The sequence below is a fragment of the Cyanistes caeruleus genome, chromosome 12 (assembly GCF_971803275.1).
Source record: "Cyanistes caeruleus chromosome 12, bCyaCae1.hap1.1, whole genome shotgun sequence".
NCBI lineage: Eukaryota > Metazoa > Chordata > Aves > Passeriformes > Paridae > Cyanistes > Cyanistes caeruleus.
In genome coordinates, this window is record NC_141712.1 from 14,416,461 (window position 1) to 14,437,933 (window position 21,473).

General features: G+C 48.6%; 1 protein-coding gene and 2 long non-coding RNA genes across 3 annotated transcripts in view; all 3 read right to left on the bottom strand.

Moving 5' to 3' along the window:
* Positions 1-514, bottom strand: part of VAC14 (VAC14 component of PIKFYVE complex) — a 57,858-nt gene extending 57,344 nt beyond the window's left edge. Inside the window, exon 1 of the mRNA XM_086848244.1 lies at positions 318-514. Within this exon, the coding sequence (XP_086704370.1) occupies positions 318-421 (104 nt within the window). The 5' untranslated portion in view covers positions 422-514. The remainder of the gene's footprint in view (positions 1-317) is intronic.
* A 2,176-nt stretch (positions 515-2,690) lies between these two features.
* Positions 2,691-5,897, bottom strand: LOC147650865 (uncharacterized). The gene is made up of 2 exons (XR_015275565.1): positions 5,594-5,897; positions 2,691-4,867 (listed from the first exon to the last, which is right to left on the bottom strand). It is a non-coding gene; the product is annotated as an uncharacterized LOC147650865 (long non-coding RNA).
* A 1,015-nt stretch (positions 5,898-6,912) lies between these two features.
* Positions 6,913-15,921, bottom strand: LOC147650866 (uncharacterized). The gene is made up of 3 exons (XR_015275566.1): positions 15,848-15,921; positions 15,046-15,359; positions 6,913-8,935 (listed from the first exon to the last, which is right to left on the bottom strand). It is a non-coding gene; the product is annotated as an uncharacterized LOC147650866 (long non-coding RNA).
* Positions 15,922-21,473: the final 5,552 nt, after the last annotated feature.

Genomic DNA, 21,473 nt, shown 5'->3' on the forward strand with positions numbered 1-21,473 from the left:
ACCTAGCCGCAGGGTGCCGGGCCAGCAGCGCCGGTACCCCGGGCGTGGCGGGGTAACCGCACCCCCGCAGTGCCCAGCTCCCCCCGGGCAGCCGGGCCGCTCCCTCCCGCCGCCCGGCGTATGGCTGCACCCACCCAAGCATCACGGACCGGCTCCCGCCACCCCGGGGCCGCAGGCAGCCCCAGCACCGCACCATCTCTCCCCGCCCCTCCCGGGCCGCCGGGCTGGGCTTCCCGACCCCAGCACCGGGGCCGCCTGCACCAGCACCGCCCTCATTCCCGCTGCCCTCCCGGTTCCCGGCGGATCCCGCCGCTCACTTCTCTATCTCCAGGGCTGCCACCTTCCTCTTCTCGTAGAGTTTGTCGGTGAGCGCCCTCACCACGCCGGGCGTCAGCGGCGACAGGTCCCGCTCCGCGTTCATGGCCCCGCCGCCGCCACCGGCGGCCACGTGACCCCGACCGGGAGGCGCGCACACGTGACCCGGCCCGGGAGGCGCGCACACGTGACCCCGCCCTGCCGTACAGCGCCCCCGCGCGGCGCGGAGACACGCTGCACCCCCCGCTCATTAACCCCTGCGGTCATTAACAGGAGCGTCATTAGGGAGAGACGCCTTCGCCCGGGTAGCCCGAGGGGACACAGTCCCGGTCCTGGTCACAGGTTTATGTCTAAAAGGATTTAGCAGCACTTAATCATTGGTTAAGTTAACATTCTCAAAGTGATTCAGACTTGGCTATAAGCGCAGCACTCACTCAATTATCTATAAAGTGTTTAAATTAAAGTCACACGTGCACCCACACAGACACACAGGTAGATGTTGGTAAATGTCCCCAGCTATACCTATTAAAAATTCCCCTCGAGTGCCAGTGAGGTACTTGGATGGAACGCCTTGGTGCTCCTCAGCAGGTGAGGAGGTATTGGCGCAGGCTGCAACGCTTCAGCTGTGGCACAGACCAATGGTTTGTGCATGCCTGAACTCTCCTGTACAAAAAATTCCCCCTCTTGTGCCAGCATATCTGGCCACCTCACACTTCACAGGGTGGCTTTTGAAGGTGACTGGGACATCTAATTTCAAGGTCCCTGCGAAGTCCTTGGCACACATAGCATGGATGTGTTGTACCTAGGGAGAACCAGAGAGTCCAAACTAAACAGGAATTACTAGCAAGGGCAGGACTGACAGCAAAAGGGATGGATATGATGAGCAGCTGTGCCAGGAATCTGCACCTCCCTGTGGATTTATCTGAGGTTTGATAAGGAAAAGTAGGTGCCACTTCCCATACCTGGAGCCTTTTCTGTGGGGCTGACACCCAATTCTCATTCTATCTGCTTCCAGCCAGCTCCCGCCATATGGAAAGCTGAGCCAAAGAGGGATTTTGGCTTCTGCTGGAAAGCTATGAGCTCAGGGGCTGTTTGTGTTCCGGCTGGTACCTTGCCACATGCAGCAAAGACCTCAGAGAATCCACTGATGGGGTGATAATCCCCCACAACTAAACCTACCATGTCTAGAAGAACAGAAAAGCTTCCTACAGCTTGCTAGGAGGAAACCCAGCAAAGAGTCCATAGAAAAGCTTGGGGGACAGAAAGCCCAAGGAAGAAAACCATGCCTAACATTTGGCTGCTGCTTGGCCAAGTCAAGAGCAGGGCACACATTTTCCCTCTCTGGATGATCACACTTCGTGGTTAATGAATTTACATTCTCCACAGAAGTCCTCAAAATAAACTGAACACAGGGAAAAGGGAACACAGAGCACAATGACACAGGTGTGAGTACAGGATGGAACGTGGATTTCCACCACAGTGCCGCTGGTCCAGCATGGGGAACCCAGCACATCTCCCTGCTACAAACACAGCACTTAGCACAAAGGTCAAGTAAAACCAGACAGAAAAAAAAAAAGTACTGAAAGTAATGAGCAGAATGTAATTAAACCACAACCAAGTTTAATTAAATTTAACTTAATTAAAATGTTGTAAACAGGGATCAAATACAGTCTAATGAAACTGGGACATCACACATGCCTATGAGAACAAAATGCGAGTTGAGAGACAGGGCAGAAAATCCCCCACCACCTTTTCTGTGTTGTGTTTAGCTGAAGAAGACAGACTGAAAATCACATTTCCGTTCCAACAAGACTGTCGGAAAACCACATTTCCAAGAAGAACTCCCTTCCGAGAGAGCAGAAGTCAGTCATTTGCTTAAAAAGAATCTCGGAGACCTGTTCCCAGGCCTGCCATATTTTGGAGGACCTTTCCTTTATGGAAAAAACACTGGTTCCCAGACCAGAACATTCTCTGAGCAGATCCTCACATAGACAGGTATGATGCCATTGTTACAAAAGACCAGAGTTTCTCTGAATCACCAGCAGGTGCCTCTTGAAGAACATCACAGAGTCCCCTCTACGTTATGAAAGCTCAGGCACAGGACCCTCACCCAAAGCAGATGCCCCTCTCCACTGATAGTGAAGGTCAAGCTTTTGGCTTTAGTTCAATGTGGCTGCAGAAGAGGCATAGAAATAATTTCAGCTGGCACTAACCCATCTCCCACTGGGTAAGCAATGCAGCAAAACACCCACTGTGTTTTCCCTGGCAGGTGCTCCTGTACCCCACAACAAAGTCCCCCCCACCCCTCTCCCTCCCAGCTGATTTTGGGCCATTCACAAAGGGAATCTGCTTCAAAGAGACAGAGCCTTCCAGAATAATACTTTAAAATCATTTCACTTAATTGAATCATGCAGTACAGCAGGTAAATAATGAGGCACCAGATGAGACATGGCAAATCCCCTGGCTGCAGTGATATGAGACATATGCAACAAGCAGAAGCACAGCATGGAAACAGTACAAAGCACGAACACAAAAATAAATCAAAACCACCATCAGTAAAGATTATTTCCAAGGACATTTAAAAAGGAATTGCTTATTAGGGCAGAAAGCTGACTTCCCTCATTCCAATTCAGCCACTAAAAGGAAAAGGCCAGGTCAGAGTTCCACTACAGAGATCCCAGGGCAGAGCAACTGGGCTTCTATTAGCTAAGGTCTTCAATCACTCCCTTACATAAAATAGCTTAATACAACCCAGGGAATCACCCAGGATCATCTCATTTTACAGAAACAAGGAGGAAATCACAACTACTGACTTGCTGGCACAGAAACTGCTTTGTCTAAGCGTGTCCTTGGAAAGCCTCACCTCAGCTGTGGCATCTCAAACACTTCCAGTTGGCTACCTAACGTTGTCTTTATAGTCATTTAGACAGGCTAAACTATCATCCTCATTTTTCTGCTCTTCACTGTCTAACAGCAGCTACTGCCTCCCAAATCTTCTCATGCCAAGCACTCTGACACTGTGCTAACAGATTAAAAAACAGTCTTGTGTCTAAAAACACGCTCACTTACTTTACAAAGTGCCTCAGGAAGGGTGGGGAGGGCGTTCAGGATTGCGCAGCCACAGGGACCCTGCTCTCCTATCCCACAGACCCATTTCCAGATGAGTCTTACCAAATCCCAACAAGTTTTTTTATGTGTCCCTTCTTGAGGCACAGCACCTTCAGGAGCAGACCCTGGAATGCAGAGAAAAGTTGCCAGAATCAGGTGGAGGGATGTGGAGAAGAAGGAGCAGAGCTGTTGGCTCTGCTTGGAGGTCCCTGCTATCTTCTGCCAAATTAGATTAGGGTTTAATTACAACCTAAAGGGGAAATCTAATTTTGATGCTAGAAAAATGCATATATTTTACAATAACAGAGAAATAAGCACATTCCAGTGAGGTCCACGAGGAATTAATTTCCTCTGGGGCCATTTGTTGGCTGCTTGCCTGTTTCTCTGTATTCCCATTTTTTTGGAAGCAATTTAGGTTTTTGGAAATGGGAATGCTGAATCAGTCTTCGGCTTTTAATCACCCCATCTCCCCCTCAATTGGCTTTGCTGGACCTCAGCCTGCAGGCACTTGCTCCTCCTGATGCTGAGTCACCTGAGCCTGAGGAGTTGGTGGCAGCTGAGGGTCCCAAGCATCTGGCAGGAGAGCAGCCTCTGCTCCAAAGGGTTTGGCATGGCCCCGTTGCTGACTCTTTCCTGCTGGGGATGCTCTGACAGCTCCCTGTTCTGCTCTGCATGTTAATTAAGCAGTAATGTATTTTCTCTGGGTCCCTCAGCAGCCACCATGTGATTGTGCATGGCAGAGCTGCAAATGAAGATGGTCTCCAAGCTATTAACACCTCAAATTGCTCATCAAGAGCCCGGCAGAAGGGCAGCATGTCAGATATTATTTCTGGTCCACATTAAGCACTGTTGGTATTCTAAGCCATCAGAATAAACTAATTCAGTCTGACACCAAGGGAATCAGGTATCAAGACTCAGGAAGGTGAGATCAGTACAACTGAAGCATCCATACATCTAACCTTGCTGAAGCCCATCAGCAGAGCCTCCCAGCATCCATCAAACACACACATCTATTTTGGCCAGGTGAGAAAAATATTTTTCTGCTGGACAAGACTCTGTGTGCTTAGATCTTCTTTTTCTTCCAGCAGTTCCAGCCTTTCTTTCCTCTTCACTCTCTAGTCACTGAAATATCTTCCAGAGAAATCTCTTTCCAGTGGAAGAAGTTAAGTCTTACGATTGTATCCTGCCCACCCAGCTTCTCTTCCATGTGCCATTGCCATAATCTTGGCCTTGGCCAGCAGTGGTTCCATCTTGGAGCTACCTGGTATTGGCTCTGTCAGACATTGGGGAAGCTTCTGGCTGCTTCTCACAGAAGCCACCCTGGTAGTCCCCCTCATGCTACCAAATGCTTGCCTTGCAGCCCAGTACGTGTCAACCTTTCAATCTGTAATACTGCTCAAATTTTATGATTTGGCTTGCTACTATGTTTGTGTCGGATGGGAACCTGCAGAGAAATCACAGTGGGAATTGCATTTCCTGTAATTACATTGCATCCTCACTGCTGGAGAAAGTCTGACTAAAAATGTTGTTGTAACTGCTGGTGTATTTCTATTTTTAATGCCACTCTCTTTTTTTGTTTTTAATGACATTTGAAATTAAGTTATTTTCTCCATGGGAGCTCTGGAGGGCTAGGGGTATTTTGACAACCCAGAAACATTCAATCAAAATAGTTTAAAAACTGAAGAGGATATTTAGCCAGGCTGATGTATATGCTGGGATTTCTGTTTGCCCCTTTAACCCTTTCATTCCAAATTCAGTTCCACGCCTGAGAGATGGGTCATTTGTTATGTTCTGCGTTCTCCTTGGGAATTGACCCTATTTCCTTCCCTCAGAGTTTAAGCTAACCCATGAAATCTAAGGCAGTCTCATGACTTTCATGAAAGAGATAAACTAAACTATTTTTAAAAATCTTTTCAAAAGCCTTTCTATAGAGAAAAGCCTGCCCTGCAGGGAAGGCAACCCAAGAAAGGAAGGGAAAGAACCCATGTGCCTGGTGTACTGTTATTTTGCCAGGCACTTTTGAATTTATTTTGTGTAAAACTCTCTTGAAGTGGCCTGTTCATCATCAGGTTTCTAATGTGGAGGCACCAAGTAGAGGGGCATCAAAGTAATGCAAGGATGAGCACACATACTGTGCCACATGCCCCTGACTGGGATCCTTTTTCCTCACCTGTTTGTTAAAAAGCTGTGTTTTTTCCAGTGCCATCTCCTGCTGCCAGCACGCAGTGCTTTCCTTGATGTGTGCTAAAAGCAACAGTCTCCTCTGCAGCCTTTTCTTTTTTTATGGACAGATACAACACAGACAACTGTCCCAGCAGCTGCAAGAAGGTAACCATTAATGTCTCCCCCTTGGAGGCAGAGGTGCATTTCTTACTTGAGCGTGATAGCAAAGCAGAAAAGCTCCTTTGGGAGCACTCCCGAGGAGGCCGCAGACAGGCTGCAGCGGCGCCGCTCGGCCTCAGGGGCGCGCCCTCAGCCCGGCCTGGCGCGGGCAGCGCTCCGGCTCTGAGGGCAGCGGGCGGGAGGGGCCCGGGCCGGACACCGCGGACACGGGACACCGCCTCCGGCCGGCTGACAGCCGCCTCAGGAGCCGCTGGGATTGCTCGTTTGAGCACAAGAACACGCAGCACACGAGCTCTCGGCCGTCAGACACTCTGTTAAATGCCGGGGTGCAAGCCCAGAGACACCTTCGCCCCGGGAAAGGGATTTCTGTGGAATGCATTTGCACACTGGGAGGAATGAACACGCAGGTGAAAAGTACTTGCATTATCTGCGTATTTACTCTCTCTCTGCCCATGACGCTGTGACACAGCAGATATTTCTTCACCTCTAGAGCGAGTCCAGAGGAGGCCACCAATTTGATCAGAAGGATGAAGTACCTCTCCCATGAGGAAAGGCTGAGAGAACTGGGATTGTTGAGCCTGGAGAAGAGAAGGCTTTGGGGGTGACCTAATTGTAGCCTTCCAGTACCTGAAGGGGATTAACAGGAAGGATGGGGCAAGACTATTTACAAGAGCATGTAGTGACAGGATAAGGGGGGAGGCTTCAAACTGAAAGGGAGCAGGTTTGGATACTAGGAAAAAATTCTTCCCTGTGGGGGTGGTGAGGCACTGACACAGGCTGCCCAGGGAAGCTGTGGATGTCCCACTTGTTTCTAGGATGTCCTGTGACCTCCTGGGGCTGGTTTTAAAAGAAACCTCCTCAGAAACAGAGATGTCTTGCACTTCATAGGAAAACACTCCAGGCCAAGGCTGGGAATGCAGGGAGGAAGGCAAGGAGCAGAGAGCATCTCCTCCACCTGCAGAGAGGACCCATCCCAAAAGAGAGGGGCCAAAGGGCTGTGGAAGTGCTTCTACCAGCACTGTGGAGCCGAGACCAAGCCTCCTGACAGAAGCAGGTCAGCCTGGAGCTGGAGGGACTGACAACAAACCATCAGCTCCTCTGCGTCACTCACCCAACCCAGCCACTCCTCACACAAGACAAAATGCGTCCAGGAATTAATGTGGGAATTTAATGGGAGCACAGGTGGATTGACACCAGGGAGAAATGAATCTTTCCTATGAGGGCCAGGACAACCCTATGACACCTACTGGTCCCAGCCTCTTGAAATGTTACCAAAAAAAACAGTATCTCAGCCTGTGTGGTGGTTTCTGAGCCTGCTGGGGACACAGCTTTACACCACTTCCCACACCCACCTCCCAAAATAGAGCAGATAGAAATCACACTGCTTCTGCAAACCACATGTGAAGAGTCACATGGGATGACACGACCCTGCCAGCTCAGGCTCTGTAAGAGCCACCAACATCAGGACAGAGAAGCAATGTGCCTGAGGTCCCTGCCAGCACAGAGGATGTGCATCAGATGCCACCACCCCCCTTCCACATTAAATACAAGAGTCTGATGGAACATCCTGAGTTGGAAAGGACCCACAAGGATCATGAAGGCCAACTCCTGGACACACAACAGTGCCAGATACTGCTTCCCCAGAGCACAGCACCACACAGCTTGGCCACCCATTAGGCACAGCCAGGGTACTGTGTGAAAACCAGCCTCCCAACAAAGCACCACCTCTTTCCAGGTGATCCCAGGACAAGGCACCAGAGGCCACACACCCAGGAGCTATTTAAATGGCCTTACATGATGCACTTTGAGTTTCTCCTCCAGGCAATCAGATGCAGATTAAAAGGGCACTTTGGAATAAGCCATTGGCAGCTCAAGGATTTTTGCAAGACTTGATTTTTGAGTTCACTGCGAGTCCTTAGCTCCTGCTGAAACCCACAGACCACAACTGTACATCACTCTCAAGAAGAAAAGTCAGAGAAGGGTCTGAGGCCCCTCAGGCTTCATGCAACATGGCCCATGCCTCTCTCAGAATATTCCTATGGGGTATAGCTCATCCAATTTTTTGGGGTGGAGGTGCTAAAGTTCCTCAGCCGCTTGGTCCAAGGTGAGCTGGACCAGAGCCAGCCACAACCAGCACTGCAGGCTGGCACAGCAGGCCCTTGTACAGATCATCCTTAGGCAGCCGTACTTTCCTCTCTTGACAAGTTGTGACCCTGGAAGTAGTCTCTCACGGTGGTTATTCTGACTTGCACTGATTGTACAGATGACAGAAGCCATTAAATCTTTTCCTTCTTCATGCTTTGCACAGCAGCCAGGGGATTTATAAGCATCAGGTGAGCTCCTTATTCTCTGTGAGACAGAAAAATGCTTCTCCATCAGACTGGAGCCAAAGGTCCTTCTGAACAAATCAGCAGCTCTAACATAAATACAATTTGTAGTCTTTGTTCAAAATTAAATAAGCCCGGACAGCTGTAATTTGGAGGTGCTATTTAAAGGAATCTGCACCAAGTACAATCTTAGCAGCTACTTCAAAAATCAGCTCTGCAAACAGATGACTATTGACTCCTCTAATGGAGAGCAAAGGAGGAGAGATGTGTTCTAGCTGTCTCTGTGGTCAGGATCTGGATATTCACCATTTTAAGATGTCTTCATGGGGGCCAGTGCTGAGAGCTTGAAAACACAAGGAGAATGGCTGCAAGTAGGAATCAGTGGGAAGCCAAAGAACTGTTTGAACATAATGTTTGAACCTGAGCAGGCTGCTCCTGGCTGGATCTGACAGGCTTCCAGCCATGGAAAGAGAGATTCTCAGTCAGTCCTCTTCTTAGGGCAAAGGCTGCAGGAGAGGGAAGCTGGATCCCAAAAGCTGAACTCTGTGGACAAGCTCACAGCATGGCTGGTGGGTTCTCTGCCTGCCAGCATTGCTGTCCTTCCATGGGGCCAAGAACAGGGTGAGGAAAGGACGGAGGTGAAATGATGGAGCACATTCTGAAGCCCTCACCTAAGAGGAAATATTCCTGCTCGTCTGAGCCACTTCTGCCGAACCCCAGAAGGTGTCTCCACTGGCCTGCGCTGATGCGACACATCCCGGGCAGGCAGCGAAGCCCCAGCCCAGCCCTCCAAATGGGATTCTGCAGCAGGTCACCACGGGGCACGGAAGGAGAAGGTAAAGCTGCAATGATAATGAGCACAAAATGAAAAGCAAACCAAAAAAAGCTTCAGTTTAATATACTTCCTAGGGTCGAATCCCAAAATAGATCAGACACTGAAGCTCCACCCTGCTGAGTATGGCAGCATTGCCATCCATCTCCTGCCCAGAAGGTGCAGGCATCCTCACCCTGACAGAAATCAGATTAAGGGTGTGGGGGGCTTTTACCACATGTAAAAGCCGAGTTAATATTGCTGCTGAGTTATTGTTAAGGGCCACTCACATGGTACATCAGAATTCCTCCCTGCTTTACCTAGAGCAAGGCAGGCATACTCCCAGGATGTGCTCACAGTCCAGTGGTCTCACAGAGCTCCTGGAGATGGGAAAAGAGATGACCAGACAGGATTGACCTGGTCCAAGTGACACTGGGGACAAGCGGGTGGTGGCAGAGGCCAGCAGGCAGGAAAGAGGTGACAGTTACCAGTGAGGGGGAACATGCAAAGCAAGCTCCCAGCTGGAAAGGTTTCCTGGGGAGGAGAAGGATGACTCTCCCGAGGGCAGAGCCACTGAAAAGACAGCTTTGAGTCAGGCACTGTTGAAAATACATGGCATGGCAGCTGGGCCCAGAGGATGCCTGGGGATCCCGACCCCGTGGAGCTCCTACCTCCCTCTGCTACATTAAGGACACAGTGGAGAGTAAATCAATCCTTGCTCTACCCCACACCACTAATTCTAGGATGGGCATTTCTATGGTTGCCCTGCTCTTTGCTGAACCCCGTTGAATCAACCTGGAAGCTGAAGCCCCCTCTTGCTCTGCTCCTGGCTGTCCCAGTCAGGACATACAGATGAGTGGTGACACATACCTAACATCCCAAAGTCCTCATACCATAACCCAGATGCTGCTGGTTCTCTGAGTTGGCAAAGACAATACACAGCAATCTGTCAGAGTTCAAGAAGCATCTGGATGATGCTCCTTGTCATAAGATTTAGTTTTAGGTTGGGTTCCCTGACTAGGAACCACCTTGGGCTAGAAGTAATCAGCACAAAAATCCCCAGTGCAGATGTACACCAAAAAACATGTAAAGATTTGGCACCTGGATTCAAATTTACCACAAGGGGCTTGAGCCTCTTCTTCTAAGAGTTTAAAGATTTCTCAGCTACCCTCTGAAGACAGGGAGGCACCAGAAAAGAGCGCAGCCATACTAGAAACAGCACTTTTTAGCAGAGCTGAGCCAGGGGTTCAGATGGATTTTTTCTTGGGAAAGGTGTTTGATGCACAGCTCACAGGAAGCAGGAAAAGAATGATGGGTGAGGAAAGATGGAAAAATTAAGAAAAATGAGGTCTGAGATTACGTCACTTTACCCAATACTGACACATGCAGTCAGGGCTGTTCCTGCCAGCAAATCAAAAAGAAACATCAATGTTTTGTTTCGTAAGCAAGCTCTGTTGAAACAGGCCTTGAGCCCCCTGCCCAAAACAAATCCACACAGAAGCCATCCAGGCAGCACTGGCAAAATGGCTTGGATAGGGAGAGGGATGCCCTTGGCAGAGCCTGTGTACCTTGGGCTCCCACTGTGAGCTTTGGCTAATGAAGACGTGCAGAAAGCAAGGGCAGAAGCTGGCTGCTCCCCAGATTTGCAGCTGATCAGTGCTGGCAGAGCAAGAAGAAGTCACCTTCCAGCAAGCATTTGCTGACTGGCTCCAAAATCAGAAGGCAATCCCCACCCAACCCCCCCCAGCTTGATCCAGGCATTGATGACACATGAACATCTCCCAGGCTTGGTCCTGATGGCACAGTACAAAGCTAGGGAGATAGTTAACCTGCTGCCAGCACTTGGGATGTGCAGTGCTTTTCCCCCAGGCAATGCTTTCTCCTTCGCCTCCTGTACCCTCAATTCACCCCTCCAAAACCCAGTCCAGTGAGGAATGACAGCTCTTAGGTTCTGTCACTCTCATGAGTCAGCTGAGGCTCCCCAAACGCAAGTGTAAGAGTTAAAGTGACTCCCATGCAGCTCTTCTGGGCTCCAACTTATGTTGCAATGTCTCGTGCCAAACTCCTCCATGTGTGTGACAGTGGGTAGAAGCCATGAGGCAGAAGGTGCCTCAAATGTCCTGTAGTGCACCCAGAGCTCAACCAGAAGGTGCCATGTCCAGGCCTGGAGGCAGGCTGGCTGACTTTCCAGCCTGAACGCTGTGAAAAGAGCAGCACCATGCTGGAAGAGGCAGAGAGATGGAAGGTGCATGGTGACTATCACTATGCTGAAGGTAGAAAGGAAGTCCACTGAAAAACTGAAATCATCTCCACATTGAAAATAGGAAATCATCACCACCCATCTTTGTCCTGACAAATCATCACTGTCCCACATCCCATGTCCAGCTTTGTGTCTACTACAGACTTGGTAACAATACACACTCACTGACAACCCTCCCCTTGGTGAGCATCTTAGTTACTTTTCATTCTGTCTGAATGAAGCAGGTAGCAAATTTCTAAGTCTCCCTTGCTTCAGCTCCCCAGTGCCTCTGTCTTTGAGTAGAGAGACTCTCTGCAAGCTGTTCATGGCAGTCACATGGCCATCCCACAAATGATCCCTGCCCAGCACCCAGCACTTGCTCCAAGAGCTTCCAACTCTGAGAAATAGGAAACAACTTCTCTGTTACACCAAGCAAATCACTGCTCTGCAGTGTGGAGACAAAACCACTGTGGTTTGGTGTGTGCCAAACCTTCTGCAGCTGAGGGACACATCAGGAACGTCTTTCCCTCACAGCTCAGCCCTCCTTTTCTAAGTTACCCAGGGGATTTAAGCAGGGAAATAGCACCTTTGGGACTACCAAAGCCCAAAACATAGGGCCCTAAGGAGCTGAGAGCACCAGGGGAAAGAAGGGGATGTGCACTACTGTCACTCATCTGAAACTCCCCAGTACCAGGGGCATGGGAGGAGAATGCATTTCTGATGGATGTTCCCAATGTTCCTGCCTCTCCCTGCCAGTGGTTGACAGAGCGCTGCTGTCAGATTTTTGCCTTTCACTCTTTTTCACTGTCTGCATTTTCCATTCCTTCCTTGTTATAAAAACAACAAAGCAAAATCCCATCAACTATAACACAGAATTGGGTTTTTTTGGTCAGCACCAAGGCTGGGATCTGGCTCACAGGATCCCTGCAGTGACACCTGCCTGGGGACATGCAGTGAGAGATGACAGAGACAAGAGAAATCACTAATGTTGTAGGAAGAACCACTTGGGAGGAGAAAGGCTCCTGTTCAAAACAAATCTTGGTCAAGAAAATCCTGAATGAAAAGAATAATTTTCTACATGTTTAGCTCAACAAATCCTTTCCCCAAAGAATCTACTGGCAATTCATTACCCTGGATCTGTAGTCACGATGTTCCCACTATCCAGAGATGTCAGATCAACACATGAAGGTGGTTTGACATGTGCCACAGAGGTGCAGAGTTCCCTGCTGATCCATCCTGGCACACGGACTGCTCAGTGCCTGTTAACTCTGTCCCAGCGAGGGAACACATCTTGCGCAGAGGGAACAAAGAGGTGACGCAGGAACAGCAATGATCAATGCAAATGGAAAAGCATGGGTCCTGACTAAAGGATGAAAGCTATAGAGAAAAGCTACATTTGGGGATGAGCCTTTTGCAGCCTCTGTCACAGGTCTCTAGGAATATCCTTGTATGTACTTTGTATGAAATGTCTTCCTTTTGAGGGAAAACCCAAAGAAAGCTAGGGAGCTGTTTACTGCCCTTAGAAAGAGGACAAATCACTATTTCAAGAAGAAACCTTGAAGGTAAAAAATAGGGCAAAATATTTGAATTGGACTCCAGACTTTAGTATCTCCTGTGAGGAGACACTGAAGATCCATTCCAATGCTACAGAAAACCTCTTGTTGCAAAGGCTTAACTCAGCTTTGAGCTATCAAAGATCCAAAGAGGGTGAAGAGAGCCTGTTCTCAGTCTGTCTCTAACCCTGTAGGTGTAGAGAAAGAGTAACCACAGGAGATACATGGATCCACAGCGTCAGAGAACAGGCATGGATTGGCATGGGTTGGGAACATCCAACCTCACAGCCACAGCTGGACTCTGCTGCTTCGACCACTGCTCTGCTCGAAGCAGCAGCTGTGACTAGAGAGTGAAGAGGAAAGAAAGGCTGGAACTGCTGGAAGAAAAAGAAGATCTAAGCACACAGAGTCTTGTGCAGCAGAAAAATATTTTTCTCACCTGGCCAAAATAGATGTGTGTGTTTGATGGATGCTGGGAGGCTCTGCTGATGGGCTCCAGCAAGGTTAGATGTATGGATGCTTCAGTTGTACTGATCTCACCTTCCTGAGTCTTGATACCTGATTCCCTTGGTGTCAGACTGAATTAGTTTATTCTGATGGCTTAGAATACCAACAGTGCTTAATGTGGACCAGAAATAATATCTGACATGCTGCCCTTCTGCCGGGCTCTTGATGAGCAATTTGAGGTGTTAATAGCTTGGAGACCATCTTCATTTGCAGCTCTGCCATGCACAATCACATGGTGGCTGCTGAGGGACCCAGAGAAAATACATTACTGCTTAATTAACATGCAGAGCAGAACAGGGAGCTGTCAGAGCATCCCCAGCAGGAAAGAGTCAGCAACGGGGCCATGCCAAACCCTTTGGAGCAGAGGCTGCTCTCCTGCCAGATGCTTGGGACCCTCAGCTGCCACCAACTCCTCAGGCTCAGGTGACTCAGCATCAGGAGGAGCAAGTGCCTGCAGGCTGAGGTCCAGCAAAGTCAATTGAGGGGGAGATGGGGTGATTAAAAACCGAAGACTGATTCAGCATTCCCATTTCCAAAAACCTAAATTGCTTCCAAAAAAATGGGAATACAGAGAAACAGGCAAGCAGCCAACAAATGGCCCCAGAGGAAATTAATTCCTCGTGGACCTCACTGGAATGTGCTTATTTCTCTGTTATTGTAAAATATATGCATTTTTCTAGCATCAAAATTAGATTTCCCCTTTAGGTTGTAATTAAACCCTAATCTAATTTGGCAGAAGATAGCAGGGACCTCCAAGCAGAGCCAACAGCTCTGCTCCTTCTTCTCCACATCCCTCCACCTGATTCTGGCAACTTTTCTCTGCATTCCAGGGTCTGCTCCTGAAGGTGCTGTGCCTCAAGAAAGGACAAAAACTTCTTTTAAAAAAACTTGTTGGGATTTGATAAGACTCAGCTGGAAATGGGTCTGTGGGATAGGAGAGCAGGGTCCCTGTGGCTGCGCAATCCTGAACGCCCTCCCCACCCTTCCTGAGGCACTTTGTAAAGTAAGTGAGTGTGTTTTTAGACACGAGACTGTTTTTTAATCTGTTAGCACAATGTCAGAGTGCTTGGCATGAGAAGATTTGGGAGGCAGTAGCTGCTGCCCCAGTGTCCAGGACTTCTCTCTGAAGTCCTCCTCAGAGCCACAGTTGATTTACGGCTCCCAAAAGGCTGTGTCTGCTGAAAAAAAACCTGTTTCTGGATGGACTCCGTTCTTTTTAACAGCAGCACTTTGATGCCCAATGGTTAAATTGGCTTGGTTTCCTGGGGCATTATGAGAAACAGTTTGCTTCTGTCAAGAAAACTGCCCAGCTCAGCCTTCTGCACTCTGCAGAGAGGTCAGCTGGAGGAACTGCCAGGAATGTGTTTATACATGTGCCCCAGTATGAGTGCAGGATTGCTCTTCGGTTTGGGAAGCATAGCCCAGCCCAGGAGGACCTTACTTCTAGGTGTGTTCAGATGGTGCTCCACACAACAGCTATCCTTAAAGCTGCTGAAGCTGCTGATCTCTGTCAAACACTAAAAAGCTGCTCCGTGAAGATGAGTGTGGTTGAAGAGGCCAAAATTCCTTTCACTGAGGCTGTCTTTGCCTCAGGCCTCAGATGTCTGGGAAAGCAGCTTTCCTTCCCAGGAGAACCAGTATGGAGGTTACACTAGCATCAAACTGGTGGAGAGTTCACCTATTCCCTGAGCTTCCAGCCTGATCACAGCTGGTCAGTGTTGTTTCCATAAGGAAAGCTCAAAAATACTTTTTCAAATCCCAGACAAACAGCCTTGATCTTTGCAAAGTACAAACAGGACACCAGGAAGAAGAGCTTTAAGCAGAGCACAAAGGTGCACATACCTTACAGTGTTCACCTGGCTGTCTGTCTGGAATGACCAGTGGTACTGGGCAGGAATTGGGCTGCAGTTGGTCATCTCCACATTCAGCACTTGTTCAGTGTCATTCATGATATAGCCAAAGTCCACGGCCTTGGTCTGGAGATGGAGATTTGGGAAGTACACTTCTCCTTGAACAGTGATCTGCTCCTCACGAGGATGATCCATGAAGTGCATCCTGAGAACCCTCTCTGCCACATGGCTGTTCAAATCCTTCTCATAAGCTGGGTTATATTGGATGCAGAGATGAAGTTCCTCCCCTACATCCAGTGTCATGGGCTGCAAGGAGATGAAAAGCATTAATCACCTTTGTGATCAAGTCCCAAGGTCTGACAGCAGGAAACAGTAAACATTCAAAGTATGACCCCAGCGTGGGATTCTCAGTTCACCCTCATTTCTTTACAGTGAGGATCTGTGTGCAGGCACCATGCTCTGGTCTGAGACTCCCTCAGGCTCACATTTCTGTGCTCCGCAGCAATACAAGGGGATGGCTGCTGGAGAGCTGGGATGCTTTCCAGGAGACACTTTTACTGCATGGCTTGCCCCGATCTGCTTTTCTGCTCCCTTCTCCTCATGTCTTAGAGCCAGGATGGATCTTCCCAATTAAGATGAGATTTTGATTCCTTCAGCAGCTCTGCTGATTCAGTTCAGGTCAATCCACTCTTGACACTAGAAAATAAACTTCTCAACTCGAGGACCTCCCAATAGAAATGCACCACCACATCCTTCCTCTTCAAACCCCACTGAGTGAGCCCACAGATGCTCACCTTGGAATCTGCAGCAAGGGGCTGCCAGTCCACAGAGACTGCAGAGACTGAAGAGCCAGGACAGCACTGGGTTGCTACAGAAACAGGAGACAAGGAAAAACAATCTCAAGTAGCCATAGACCTCCCACCCCCTCTTCTGAAGCATTTCACATTTTTCAACCCCGAAAGCACATACAAGTCTGACAGACACATCAGTAACATTTTCAGTGTGGATCCTGCTTGGATTTGCATGCCCAGCTTCTCCTATGCCTTTGTTACAGTGACCTTCCCTCCACAAAAAGTGCAGAACCACCAGGACACTTTCAAGGCTTCCCTCTCTTGATGCCCAGACAAGGTAAGTGTCCCTGTGAAGCATTGGGGGGACCTTTCTGACAGCTGCTTCTCCTCTGGGAAGAGACAGACTTCTGTTCACTCTAATGCTTTCAGTTCCCTTAGGCAGAGTGCTTGGCATGAGATGATCTGGGAAGCAGTAGCTGTTAGAGCGGAGCAGAAAAATGAGGATGATAGTTTAGCCTGTGTAAGTGACTATGAAGGCAGGGCAACATTAGGTAGCCAACTGGAAGTTATTGAGATGTGCAACAACTGAGCTGGGGCTTTCCAAGGACGAGGGCTTAGATGAAGCAATTTCTGTGTTATCAAGTCAGCAGTCATGATTTCCTTGTTTCTGTAAAACGAAGTGATTTTGTAAGTGTAATGCTTACAGAAATTTGTAGGAATCAATTTTAAAAAATAAGAAAAAAGAAAAAGAATCCATATATCAAGGGAAACAGGTGATAGAAGGGTCAGTGTCAGCAAACTCTCTCTTGGAAGTGGAGGAGAAATAATCCATGTGAAAACCCAAACAACTTGAATAGCCAGCCTACCTTTAGGTAAGGAAGGGATCACTTGTTCCTAGGATGCCCTGTGGCCTTCTAGGTCAGGTTTTAAAAGAAACCTCCTCAGGAACAGAGATGTCTTGCAGTTCACAGCAAAACACCCTCCTTAAGCTGGATACTCAAAGCCATGATACTCTCATGGTTTTGCTTCCCCAAATGCCTCCCTTTGTTTCTCATTTCTCCCTCTCATACAACACCACAACCCAACTCCTCAGAGCCCACAGACTTGAGAGTCATCTGTGTTGCACATGCAAGACAGGGAGTTGGGCTGCTGACCAGCCTGATGACTCCGAATCTTTCTGGATGCAAGGGAAAATGGGAAGACCACACCCAGGGGCATCAGGCTCTGACTGAAGGAGTCAGGTAGCCACAGCTGAACTCTCCAATGCTATTTAGGATTTCCAGGCAAGACATCCTCACTAGTACCCTGATAATTCTATTTACCTCTCCAGCAAAACCTTTGGGCTCAAAACTGCACAGGGACAGTCCCTCTGAAGGCAACTGGGCAAGTCTTCCTCAAGCTACCACTGAGGCACCTTTATCAGAATACCAGTATAAGCAGGAGCTTCATGCATGCACATTTCACATTCACTTCCATGTGTGCCCAGTGGTCCTGGAGCCAGGGAATGCACACCAGGGTTAGCTGGCATTTTCTCTGTAGAGTTGCATTTTCCCTGGGAAAAAAGGCACAGAAAGGAGAATATCCACGATCCTGCTAAAATCTCCTCTGAGCTGCTCTCTAAGGGTGCTGCAAAACCTGGCTGCCCTTGGGACACCAGGGCTGGCTGAGAGACTGGGATGAGTGGTTATGGAAATATTGGCAAAAGTCAAGTTGTCAATTATAACGATCCCTGGGAGCAGTTTCCCACATGGATAGACACCACACTGATCATTAGAGCTGGCACACTGTGTTTTCCTCCTCCAGGACTCAGGGCTAGACCAGCCCTCTGCCCATGTTTGTCTTCAAACAAAAAGCAATGCTGCTCCCAGACACACAGCCCTTCACAGGGCTTCTGTTTTACTCCTTGCTTCTCCTGAATAAAGCATTTGGGATTTATTTAATTTACTTCCTGCCTGGCTTCTAGTCTTAAGTGTAACTTACTTTCCCTGCCCTCCCTTTCTGCCTCAGCACACAACATTGGTAACCTCTGTTTGCCCTGAAGGAGCAATATTTCCGTCAGCCTGTATTTTGGGATCAGCACTGGGTTTTGGTAGCTATGGAAACACAAAAGAGCCTTAGCAACTGATGGTGGCCAGCAAGGAAAGCAACTGGTGCTTCCATGGAAACCTGTGGCCTTTAAACAGTTTCTTGAAGTCACTTGCTCCTTTTTCCAGGCAAATGCCAAGGAGCTGCAGAAGCCCCAGTGGAGGAGATCTGATGGGGAAGGTTCTGCCCTTGGCAGGGGCCTCACCTGGGCAGTGCTGGAGCAGCCTTCCAGAATCATCTCCACAGTATGGCCCAGCCTCAGGTCCATCATCAGTGGCCACAGCTTAAACACGGGGCTGTGAGGTCTGGGGCTCTGGGAAGCATCTTTACTCTTGGTTCCACCGAGGGCAGGGGGACAATGATGCTGCTGAAATATGTTGAAACCTTCTGTGGTCCAGAACAGCCGATGGATGCGTCGTCCTTTGTTTGTCACTTGGAAATGGTAATGACAGGGAATGAAGCTAGAAGAGGAGTAAAGTTGAAAAATGTCACGGGAGCTACTATTTCTATGTGGTCACTCAGTTTCAGCACCCTTATAGCATTCCTTGACTGCACACTCTGCAATAAAACTTCCACCCAAAAGGCTGCCCAGGCTCAAAGCTTCAGCCACAGCCAGGTCTTGGCTGCCCCATAGTTTATCACCATCCAGCAGCTGGTGTGTTTGCATACAGCCAGGGAAAGTCTTCATGAAAAGCATCTTCTCAGTTGCTGCCTCATCTCAGAGCATCACCAGCTACTTAACACTCTGAGGTTTTTTTCCAAAGTGCTTCCTTGGAGGTCTCACTGTATCAGACACTGAGCTGGCTGCAAGCACTGGGAAGAATAGCTTCACTGCCATTTTGCCTTTCCCTTGGAAGCTGCTGCCTCGGGTGGCTTCCTCTGAAGATGCTACTGAGGAGCTGCAGGGTATAGAGACTCATCTGGTGATCTGAGCACCACTGGTGGGGCCCCTGCCACGGCACCCCCTCATCCCCATAGCTCTTGAAGAGCATCCAGCCTTAATCACTCCCAACATCTCACCCCTTGCTAGAACAGTGAAGCTGGGTTTGTGTTTTCTAAGAGAAATGAACTGTGGGAACACAGGGTCAACAGAAGTTTCCCCAGTATGAAGACAGCAGCAAGTGCAGTCTGGCTACTGAGAGAATGGAGTGACAACAAGAGATTAATAACTCCAGCTAGACAGAAAACAAAATGAATGTTCAATGGAAATTGATTCCTTCATGTAAAGAAACCTTAACTGCAGGCTAGTCTGGAGCTGTTATTTTACTCTCAATAAATCTGAGCATGACCAGGAAACAAATTGTTCCTAAAGCAGTTACTGGTTTTTTGAAGGCACAGAAAATGTGGCAGCAAAAGTGATGGTATGGAAGAAAGTTGCTCTGGAAAACTGTTAGGAGCTGATGTGTACCAGTTTAGTATAAAATGGTTGATGTTGGAGACAGCAATGGACGAAAACTTGGAGAAGCTCTAGGTAGGTGCAGAATTTGTGGCTCTGGGAACACCCAGTGTTCCCTGGGTCCCATCTCAGCTCACCCAGTAGTAGCTCTGCAGCTGACAGCTCTGGCAACAGCCCTAAACCAAGCAGGTGGGCACAGAAGGGAAGAGAAAGAGCATGATGACACCGAACAGACTGACACTGTCCACTCTCTTGTGTAGCCAGTTAGCAGCAGCACAGAGAACAGGACATGCTGGACTAGGATACAGCTCCCTGCAACGCCCCCACATATGTGGATGGCTGGCTGGTATATATTTAACCCAGAAAATTCTATCCTAAACACCTAAAGTAGGATTAACCTACTCCTTCTACTCAAAAATTTAGGTGTTGTGAGAACTGTGGACCCTCTTTGCAGTCAGGGAAAAGAACGGGCACCTTGAGAAGACAATTCAATGTTAAGAACTCTCCAGCACAAAGCAAAGAGCACTTTGAAAAGGCTCCACTTTCTCCTGGTTACAAGAGTGTGTCTGATTTCAGACACAGGTGGTAGGATCAGTGAAGCCCCTCACCTAACAGTGCATCTTGCCCAACCTCAGTGAGGTTTTCCTCTCCCTTTTGGAGCTGGTGCTGCAGCCATCCTGGCCTGTCTTTGCTTTGGGCTTCTGCCGTGGAAGGGACGGTGAGGCAGCAGGCAGAAGAGGAAAAAGACACTAGGTCTGATCTGATAAAGCACAGATTGGCTGGGCAGCTGTAGAAGAACAAACAGAGGAGGATACAGGGCAAAGACAAATTCTGCTGCTCCTCCCAGACTCCCAGGCAAAAGGGAAATAAAACAGCACCATTCATTTAGTCGAGGAGCTGCCAAAAAGCTACCGCTTCTGTTGTGAGATGATGCTCCGTGGGGAACAGAAAAGCAAGCAATGTTATTGCAAAGAGAAATATGGCTATACTGGTAATGTAACATTTTCCAGCCAAACACTGCAGGGACATGCTGTTTTCCTCCAATTGTTACTTGATAAAGTGAGGAAATAAATGTATTAAAACTAAAGACAATTCAGTAATAATTTAGCAACTGGTTTCCATTTCAGTGGCTTTCGATCTAACAAATTTCAAATGGCCATCACATGTTTCTGAGGGAATCTCTGGCTTCGGGCAAACAGAGCCAGGACCTTGTGCACTGAAGAAAATCTAGTCTGAAGGACCAAAGCTGCTCTTTGCTGAGCCCACAGAAGAAGCAGGAGCTGAGACATCTCCTTCCTGAAGCGAGCTTGAGCTCTGGAGTAAACAGGTTTTTTGTAACAATTGTGGTGCCAGTGCCCACAGTCCAGACAGGTATGAAGTTCATATGGCTGTTCTCAATGAACAGCTTCACCTTGTCCTGGAGTTTCTTTGTGTCATCCAGGTTTGCTGTAACAATCACAGGCACCTCAGGGGGCACCACTCCTTTATTGGGTTCAATCCTCCAGTGTGAGCGTTTCCCAGCCTGTAAGGCAAACACAAACTTCAGATGGAAACTATGGACTCTGCTCTGCTGAGAGGTGCAGGGAACAGGAAGACTAAAGAGAGGATAAAAATCATAAAGCCTTTACTACTCTAAATCTAAGCTACAGAGTCCAGCAACAGCAACTCTTCAAGAGCTTATACAACCTTCTTTAACAACTCACGACACTAGCCCAGTTCTGCTCAACCCAAGGGATGCTCATCCTCACAAGATGGTTATTCCTCCTCCAGTCTCTCTTTGAGAGACTATTTACTCTCTCCTGGCTTCCTGACAGTGGAGCTGGGTCTGTACAAAGGTTCAAGGCCAGAGGAAGCTGGGACTACTCAAATCCCAGCCCAGCAGCCACACAGCTGAAGGACACTAATGACAGCCTGAAGAATAACTGCAAAGCCAGCTGAGCAAAACCCCGACACCAAAGTTTCCTTTCCCAAGGGTGCATCAGTGCTTCTCAACAGGCCCTGAAGGACTATTTATTCTTATCCCCCAAACTGCTGGAAAAGCAGCAAGAGGAAAATTCACCCAAAATTCCTCCTTGGCCCAGGAGGTTGAGCCTGGACTCACACAACACCCAATGCTTTATCCACAAACACAAACAAGTCGACAGTGTC